Raw genomic sequence first — 9,238 nt, 5'->3', positions numbered from 1 at the left:
GTAGGGGAAATTGTTGTTTTTAGGATAGAAGGAAGAGAGATTCCTATAGTTCATCGAGTCTTGAAGATTCATGAAAAGCAAAATGGGCATATCAACTTTTGACCAAAGGAGATAATAATGCTGTTGGTGATCGAGGCCTCTATAAACAAGGACAGCATTGGCTAGAGAAAAAAGATGTCGTGGGGAGATCCAGGGGGGCCTCCCTGTGCAGCTTGGACTCATGGTGATCCTCCTGTTTTCAGCCTCCCCAGGCCTGGGATTATAGGCTTACACCACTACACCTCGACTCTGGCCAGCTCAGCCTGCCCTGGTGTTGGGGCTTGTGTGGCATGTGGTAAGAGAGGAGATGGAACCTTGGTCCCTGCCTTTGCCTAAGCTTGCCTAAGCAGGTGCTTTAGTCCACTGAGCTATCTCACCGACCCCCAACTTTGAAGAACCACATTTTTGATTCATTGATCCTTTGTATTTTCTTAGTCTCCATTACATTAATTTCTGCTCTGATCTTTAGAATTTTCTCCCTTATACAAGCTTTGAATTTGACTTGTTCTTTTTCTAGAAGCTTGAGGTTCACCATTAAGTTGTTTAGATCACTCTATTTGTCTGATACGAGAATTCACCACTTAAGTTTCCCTTACAGGATTGCTTTTAGTTGCATCTCGAAAGTTCCAATATGCTAAGCGCCTGCTTAGGCAATTACAGGGACTGGGGTTCGATCCCTGGCGCAACATGCCTCGCTGGCCCCACCCTCAGGTGCGCTGAGCCACCACCGAGTCTGGGCATAGTGGCGCACTTCTGTATTCCAGTGCTGGGGAGGCTGAAAACAGGAGGATCACTACATGTCTGAGCTGTGTAATGAGACCTTGTACCAAATACATTAAAAAAAAAAAAAAAAATTCCAATATGTTGTATTATCCTTGTTTAACTATAGAAATTAATTTCTTCTCTAAACTATATCCAGCTTTATTAAAGATACTTTTCATAAACAGTCATGGTATTTCAGGCAGGACATAGGCACACAATCTTTAACAGTATACAACAACTTTCTAACTCTCTTCTTGGGGGCCGGGGAGATAGCTCAGTAGAATAAGCGCTTGCTTGACAAGCGCAAGGGCCTGAGTTCAATCCCCGGTTCCACCAAAAAAAAAAAAAAAAAAAAACCTCCCTTCTTGAATGGACTACCAAAAACCAGAAAGCCACTATAAAATCCAATTAAGTCTTCATTTGAGGCTCTAAAGTAATGGAAGTTTAAAGTTAGTGTTGACAGTTCACATTTAGCATGTTGTTTAACAACTTTTCACAAGCTACCCTGACTTTCAGGAAATGAAAATGGCAGAATCTAGAAAAAGAAATCAATTGTTCTTGTGGGACACTATCTCAATGTTACTGGCAAGTCCAGATTGCCTGACACACTGGTAACATCACTTTTGGGAATCAGATCCCAGTAGGTCTCTGGACTTAAGGGAGTTAAGCCTATGCTGATGGCAGAGGAAAGGAGGACATAAAATGAACTGGGAGCTGTCCCATATGACAAGGCATTATGCCAAGGTGGTCATATGTGTCAACATCAGGGAATCCCTCCTGGGAGCCAAGAGTCTCTCAAAACCACCAAGGAAAGGTGCCTTCTCCACATCAGTCCAGCTTTGGAGACATTGTACTACTAATATATGCTCCTTCCCCACAGAACAACAATGAACTGTTTTGTGTGCTAACAACAAAGCTTAAAAAAAGTAAAACAAAATTCTGCATTTTTATAAAACTTGATAAAAAATAGTATTTCAATCTGTACAGTCACCAGAAGTACATAGTTATCAAAAATGCACACACTTCACTTGGCATCTCCAGCACCTTCAGCTTTTTGTGCCTGGCTGTTTTGGTATCTCCATTTTCTGCAGGGTTATTCCCATCCTTGCTGGCACCAGCTTTTCCCTTTTTCCCTTTGAGTACCTTCTATACCTTCTTTGCAGGGGCCTTTCTAGGCTTGGGCTCTGGCTTTGGAGGAGCTGGCTTAGCCCACAGCCTTGGAGATCTTCTCTGTGGTTCATCCTTCACCTTGGCTTTCTCACCTTTAGCATCCCCTTCAGCCTTTCTCTTGGGCATGGTGGTGACGGCAGTAGGTCACAGGCACTAGACATGAGATGCAATGGCATGCAGCTTTGGGTGGCCTACAGGTCGTCCTCCTTTCTTCTTCACACTGCTCCTAATTTCTTCTTTAATTTCATCTGTTCATAAGGTTAACTTCTTCCATGAAGTTCTTGTGGCTTCTTTTGCCTTTTATTTCTAGTTTCATTGCACTGTGATCTGAGAATGTGCATGGGATAACTTTAATTCCTTTGCATTCACTGAAGCATGTTCTGTGAGTTAGTATGCGGTCTACTTTAGAATGTCCTATGTGCATCTCAGAATGTGTACTCTTGATGTGGGATGGAACCAGTCTGTAGACATCTAAGTCGATTTGTTCAAAAGTTTGGTTTAGCTCTGATACTTATCGGTTTTTGTTTTTTGATTTTTGGTTTGTTTGTTTTGTTTTGTTTTTGTTTAGTTGATCTATTTGTGACAGTAGGGTATTAAAGTCCTATGTTATAATTGTATTAGTATTTAATTTTTCTCATCCATTAATATTTGCTGGCATTTGGTGCATACATATTTATGATTGTTTTTTCTCCCTCTTAAATTGTTCCCTTGGGGCCAGGGAGATAGTTCAGTACAATAAATGCTTGCCTGGCAAGCGCAAGGGCCGGAGTTCAATCCCCAGTTCCGAAAAAAAAAAAAAAAAAAATTGTTCCCTTTATAAGGATAAGCGACCTTTTTTGTCTCTTAATCAGTCTTGGCTTGAAATCCACTTTGTCCACAAAGAAAGTAGCTACCCCTGCTTTTTTCCAGGTTCATTTTGCATGGAGTATTATTTTCTATCCTTTGACTTTTAATCTGTGAATTTCTTATTGAATTAAATGTGTCTTGTATACAATGTATTATTGGATCTTATGGGGGCGGGGTGTTTGTTTTGTCTTTTTGAAGGATTTTTTTTTTTTTTTTCTGGTGCTTGGAGGCCTGTTTTGTCTTTCTGAGACAGGGTCTCATGCAGTTCAGACTGGCCTTGAGCTCATTTTGTAGGCCCAGCTGGTCTCACAAGGATTGTTCTGCCTCAGCCTCCTAAGCGCTAGGATTATAGGTATGTGCCATCATGCCTGGTTAGGGTCTTACTTTTTATTTTCTTTTGTTTGTTTGGGGTTTTGTTTTGTTTTTGAGACAGGATCTCATTATGCAGTTCAGGCTGACCTTGAACTCACTATGTAGCCCAGGCCAGCCAGTGTTCCTCCTGTTTCAGCCTCCCCAGTACTGGATTACAGGCATATGCTACTACACCTGGCTTGGATCTTGCTTCTTGATTCTGTCATTGACAAGTGTTTTTGCCTAGCTTTCGGAGACAAACTTTTTGGGGAATAGGGGAAAAAAAAACTAATGTAAAAGATGGAGGCTGAGACCACATAGGTGCTTAAAAACTGTTCTAGAAGAGTTTCAGAGCTAAGAGGCCCAAACCAGATTACATATGATTTAGAAATGAGAGGGTGGTGAAATCCAAGTCTATCTCAGAGCTTTTGTACTTGCTTTTTTGGCCACTTAACATCAAGTTCCTTGTTCTGGCTGTTTGCCTGGCTCCCTACTTGGAGTGATAGCTCTTGTGGGTCCTGAGGACATGCCCAGCCTCTGGCAGTGTCTCAGCCAGTGGAGATCTGAAACCTGGATCTGCAGTGGCTCACCCATGCGACAGCTGTGTGCCGTGGTGGGCCTGATCATTTGTTTCCTCATCTGTACAATGGTGAACTCCTAACTTGCCTTCACTTACTGTGGAAAGGAGCAGATAGGATAATATGTACAAATGGGCTTTATAAACAGAAAATTAGTCTATGGAAGAATGTACTGATAATGTTTAGTAAGTAACAGCTGTTTTACTTGGGAAAATCTGTGATTAGTTTTTTATTTGTTGCAGATTTGTTCCTTATATTGGAATTGTGACAATCCTCATGAATGACTACCCTAAATTTAAGGTGAGAGCTTCTACTATGTGTCTCATTAAAGATGTGATCTTGGGCTAGGGCGTAGCTCAGTGGCAGAGCATGTGCTTAATAGGCAAGAGGCCCTAGGACTAGTCTCCTCAAAAGAGTGAACTTTTGCTTCATTTTGAAAAGTGTTACATTAATTTTAAAGTACAAAAGAATAATTGAATAGTGTAGTAACTAATCATGATCACAAAAGCCAGTTTGTTAATTAACTATGAGGACTTAAAATTTTTAAAAGCCTCTCTGGGGCTGAGGGTATAGCACTTACCTAGCTTACCCTAGTAAGCCCTTGGGTTTGATTCCCCAGCACCAAATAAAACAACACAAAGTCCCAGGCATGGTAACATGTCCTGTAATCACAGCTACTCAGGAGAGTAAGACAGAAAGACTACAAGTTTAAGGCCAACTTGGGAAATTTGGTGAGATCTTATTACTTAAAAGAAAAAGAAAAAGGTAGGGCCGGCCAAATAGCTCAGCAGATTAAAGCGCCTGCAAGCAGGCGCAGGGCGGGGGTGGGAGGGGGGGTTCAATCCCAGGCCTGCCATGCCACCCCCCCCCCCGGGGTGCACTGAGCTGGTAATTGAGACTGGGCATGGTGGCACACACCTGTAATCCCAGCACTTGGGAGGCTGTAAACTGGTGGATCACTACAAGTCTGATCTAGTAGTGAGACCCTGAACACCCTGTAGAGCCTTGCCTAAAAGACAAAAAAAGAAAAAAAGCTAGGTGTAAGGTATACATACCATGCCCATAATCCTAGCACTCCAGAGGTTGAGACAGAAGGATCACAACAAGTTTGAGGCCAGCTTGAACTATGTACATAACAAGACCCTGTCTTAAAACAAAGCAAAAAACAGTGGTACCTTGGTTCACAAACATTTTTGTTTACACACGATTTGTTTCACAAACAAGAGTTTGGCAAAATTTTTTGTTTGTGACCTGTATTGGGTGACAAACACAACTGTGTCCATCTTTCCCACACAAACACAAACACGGCCATATTTTGCAAAATCACAGTTTGTGAACTAAGGTATCACTGTACCCCCCACACAAATTAAAAAATAATGAAAAGTGCTGCGTTTAATCCTCAAAAAAGAACAGCAAGGAGAAGGGAAGAAAAAGGAGGGGAGTGGGGATAGAAAGAAAAGGCTTCTGTAACTTGCTGTTCTGTGTTTCTTTTCTAGTATGCAGTCCTTTTCTTACTGGGTGTGTTTGTGCTGCTCCATCGTGAGTAAGAAGGCTGCCTTGCTGTTCCTGGGAAGATGCTGTGCTTTTTGTTACTGAGCGTTCAGAGTGGATACTGGGTCTGTGATTGATGGAGTGAAGGATACACACGTTGGCACTTCTTGGTGGCACTGGTTGGCATTAGTTTATGTTTCCACGCCAGAATCTATGGGTGGGCACATGTGCACCACGGAGTGCACTGGAGGGGACTTTCAACCACAGGATTTCATATGTTGTCATTGTCAAACTTTCACATTTTTGTACATCAATGACTTTTTTATATTAAAAGGTTGAGCCAAAGCCCCTAGTGTTTGTATTTTGAAGCCAAGCTTCACTTCTAAAGTGCCTACAGAGTCCTAAAACTGCAGCTGTGCATGAGCTCAGACGCGCCCTTCCTCCTTATAATAGGAATGGCGTAGATGAGGTAGTCATAAGTCTTAACTTTTCAGAATTTTAAATAAAAGACTTTGCACATTGGATCCCTATCCCTGCATTGTGTTTTTTGGGAAAGCTCCTGAAGTTTGTCTTCCTTGCCTGGTTCTTAGTACCCTTGAGGAGGGAGGGAGACATGAAGACTTCTATGGAAATAATGCTACAGCTCAGGTGGCTGTCCTGATGCGAACATCTTGTCTGCTTTGTTTTTGTGAAGTAAATGTAGCTATTGATATTGTTATGAAATCTCTTAGTTATAAAGTGGATTCTTTACTGGAGCATAACTCAGGTAGAAACTTAGCAAGTGTTGTTGGGGGGGTTCAGAAAAACCTCACAGCCCTTCCCACACTTGACATTCTGCCCCCTCTGCCTAGCCTGTGAGCACCTGCAGCTGGCGGGTGGAGTGCTAGAGGCCAGGCTTCCTTCCTGCGTCTTCTTTTGCCTGAACCCAGCTTTGCCTTGCCCCAGTGCAGACCCAAGGAAGGCAGAGTAAAGTAGTGACTGCAAAGCCCACTGTGTGTTTTCTTTTACTCTTGAGGCCTTCTGGGAAATATGGGTAGGGGAAATATGGGTATGATGTGGTTTCCACCCCAAATGTTCTTAATTCTGGCCTTCCCTTTGTATTTTTTTTTTTAATTTTTTTTTTAATTTTTTTTTCGTGTGTGTGTGTGTGTGTGTGTGTGTGTGTGTGGCCAGCTCAGCTCACCAGGGGGTGGGGCTGTCTGGCATGTGGTGCTGGGGGATTGAACCGCGGTCCCTGTGCTAAGCTTGTTCCAAGTAGGTGCTTTAGACCACTGAGCCATCTCACCAGCCCCCTTCCCTTTGTATTAATGTATTAACATGAAAGCTCAGAGTAAGCAAGTTTTCTGTGCTGGGCTTCCTGCTCAGGTGTTATTTGTTCAGTGTAGGTAGAAGTGAGTCCAAGCTGGGATGCTGATGAAATGAGAAGAGCGCATCCTCAGCCAATAGCCAGGCTTATCCTCCAAACTCTGGGCATGGATGCAAATAGTCTCAGCAGCGTGAAACCTGGCAAAACACTGCACAGGGGCCTTCACAGACCCTTGAGGCTGTTACTTGTATTTCCTCACAATCGGGGAGCCCTTCGTCTGCCATGTAGAGTGGCAGATGTCAGCTGCTTCCTACTGTTCTCCTAGTCACCTGTGAAGGCCAGGTCAGCTATTTCATTCTTTTTTTTTTGGTACCAGGTATCAAACTCAGGACTTTAACCTTGCCAAGCAGGTGCTTAAACCGCTGAGCTATCTCCCCAGCCCCAGGTCAGCTATTTCGAAACTGCTGGGGAAGATGGTACGAGCTTTGCTGGTATGAGGCAGAATCCCAAGTGCCCATGTAAGCCCAGCTTGCCTGCATGTGAACATCCTTGTCTCCATTTGTGCGTGTTTTCCTTGGAGCTTACCTGGAAGGAAAACTACTTTTTGGTGTAGTTTCACACTCATGTGAAAGTGTCATTTTTCCTCTTTTATTCAGCAACCTAAGAGTTCAGCCCAGGTGAAACACACACAAACACACATGAAAAAGGAGAAAAAAATCATATCAGCCTGGTGTGCTAGCACAGGCCTGTGATCCCAGCACATAGGAGGCTGAGGCCAGAGGATCTCAGCTAGCTTGAACTACAAAAGGAGGCCCTATTTCAGAAACAAAAACCAACCAGGCATGATGGCACATGCCTATAATTCCAGTACTCAGGGGGCTGAGGCAGGAGAATCACTGCAAGTTTGAGGCCAGCCTTGCCCACATAGGCCAAAGCCAGCCTGAAGTACATTAAAAACAACAACAACAAAGAGCAGGGGCCTGAGTTCAATCCCTGATTCTGAAAAAAAAAAAAAAAAAAAAAACAGCAAAAAGAGAAACAGTGGTTCTTCCACTGCTGTCCAGCATGAATCTTTCCTGTTACAATGAGAGAGTGTGACCTCCAGGTCCCTGGTGGAGTGTAAGCCCCTCCAGCACTGTAGCTCCTTTGGTGGGTACCGTCCGTGCTTCCCCCATCTCGCAAAGCAACATGTTTTCAGTTTCAGTATAATGCATTAGAACCAGAGCCAGTAACTTGGGTGAGCATTGTTGAGCTCTTATTCTGGAACAGAGCATAGGAATCATTAAAGTAATTTGTACTTTCCTGTCAGTAGTAAGTAGGTTCTCTAGGTCTTGCCAAAGTGAATCTGAAGACTTCACCTCTCAAAGGTTCCATCTAGGCAGCATGTACCTTTGCAGACTTTCAGAAATGTTAATCCTGGGGGTTTGTTTCTATGTCTTAGCCCTCTCCTGGGTTCTCAATGGGAAAAGTATTAGCATTCGTCACTTTTCGTTTTTCAGTCTGGGCTTTGTTAATTGCTTTTATGCTTTTATTTGGGTATTTTCATAAGTACTTATTTACGTGTTTTAGGATATCTGTACATGTAACAAGGCAGCTAGTCCGGCAGGAGCAGAGGGGTTGCTGGGCCAGTGCAGACAACCATCTCCTACGGTACGTCTCCAAGCTGAGCTTCCTTGATGAACCAGCTGCCCACTGCCTCCCCTGTGCATATAGCCTCAGACACTGCAGCTCCGTCACTCGCTCCCTTGCTGTAGCTGGGAAGCTAAGCTGTCAAGCAACTAATGCTACCCTTCACCCACAGAGCAAGGTGTCACACTGGTGGGGGAGCCGGAATGTACAGGACATTCCCTCCTTGAAACCCACCCCTGATCCACACCATCCTTGCTGTGTTTTCGTGCTTCTTATTGGAGCACCTGCTAACACTCTCTCACCCATGCAGTGGATGTTCATCCAGCACAGTTCATCCACTGTGCCCCATTTTCAGCTACACCCTGGTGAGCCTAGAGCCCTTCTCTTTCTGACAGGAACTATTTTCTCACTTGTTTGTGACCAGGTCTCACTATGTAGCCTAGGCTAGCCTAGAACAGTGCTGCGTTCTGGAATTAGGGGCATGTACCTTTTTTTTTTTTTCCCCCCCTTTGAAGCTGGGTCTCACTGTGCAGTCCAATGTGGTCTTACACTTGTAGAAATCCTGCCTCAGCCTCCCAAGTGTTGGGATCAGAAGTATGTGTTACTACACTCAGTTATCTTTTTCTTTCTCTCTTCCTTCCTCCCTCCCTCACTTTCTTCCTTGCCAGTGCTGGGAATTAAACTCATAGCATCTCTCATTTCTACTGGGGCCAGCACTTCTTGATTAAGCTTTCAAATGTGTACAGTACTTCCTGCTTGGTAGTGCCCTGTACATTTTTATGCACTTTAATGTTGCGCGCTGTAAGGCAGAGGAAAGCCTAGCTCTTTTTTGGCATTGAAACAAGCCTAGACTCGGATCCATCCTGGTAGACCCTCTAGTCCTTGTCACAGTGCTTTGTGTGTTTTAAATTGATTGATTGGGGGCTGGAGAGATGGCTCAGTGGTCTAAAGCGCCTACTTAGAACAAGCTTAGCAAAGCATCGGGGACCGTGGTTCAATCCCCCAGCACCACATGCCAGCCAGCCCCGCCCCCTGGTGGGCTGAGCTGGCCACACATACACACACC

At 44.0% G+C, this 9,238-nt stretch overlaps 1 protein-coding gene across 3 annotated transcripts in view; it reads left to right on the top strand.

Annotated features, from left to right (window-relative positions):
• The window catches only part of Sec11a (SEC11 homolog A, signal peptidase complex subunit), a 39,580-nt gene extending 33,801 nt beyond the window's left edge, over positions 1-5,779 (top strand). The window contains exons 4-6 of one of the 3 annotated variants that reach the window (XM_023710626.1): positions 10-77; positions 3,989-4,046; positions 5,243-5,779. In XM_023710626.1, the coding sequence (XP_023566394.1) occupies positions 10-77; positions 3,989-4,046; positions 5,243-5,293 (177 nt within the window). In that variant the 3' untranslated portion in view covers positions 5,294-5,779. The remainder of the gene's footprint in view (positions 1-9; positions 78-3,988; positions 4,047-5,242) is intronic. The other 2 variants (XM_004623322.2, XM_023710619.1) reach the window with 2 other exon arrangements.
• Positions 5,780-9,238: the final 3,459 nt, after the last annotated feature.

Source organism: Octodon degus, unplaced genomic scaffold (genome assembly GCF_000260255.1).
Source record: "Octodon degus isolate 3935 unplaced genomic scaffold, OctDeg1.0 scaffold00002, whole genome shotgun sequence".
In the NCBI taxonomy this organism is placed as follows: domain Eukaryota; kingdom Metazoa; phylum Chordata; class Mammalia; order Rodentia; family Octodontidae; genus Octodon; species Octodon degus.
This window is presented reverse-complemented; position numbering and strand designations above follow the sequence as displayed.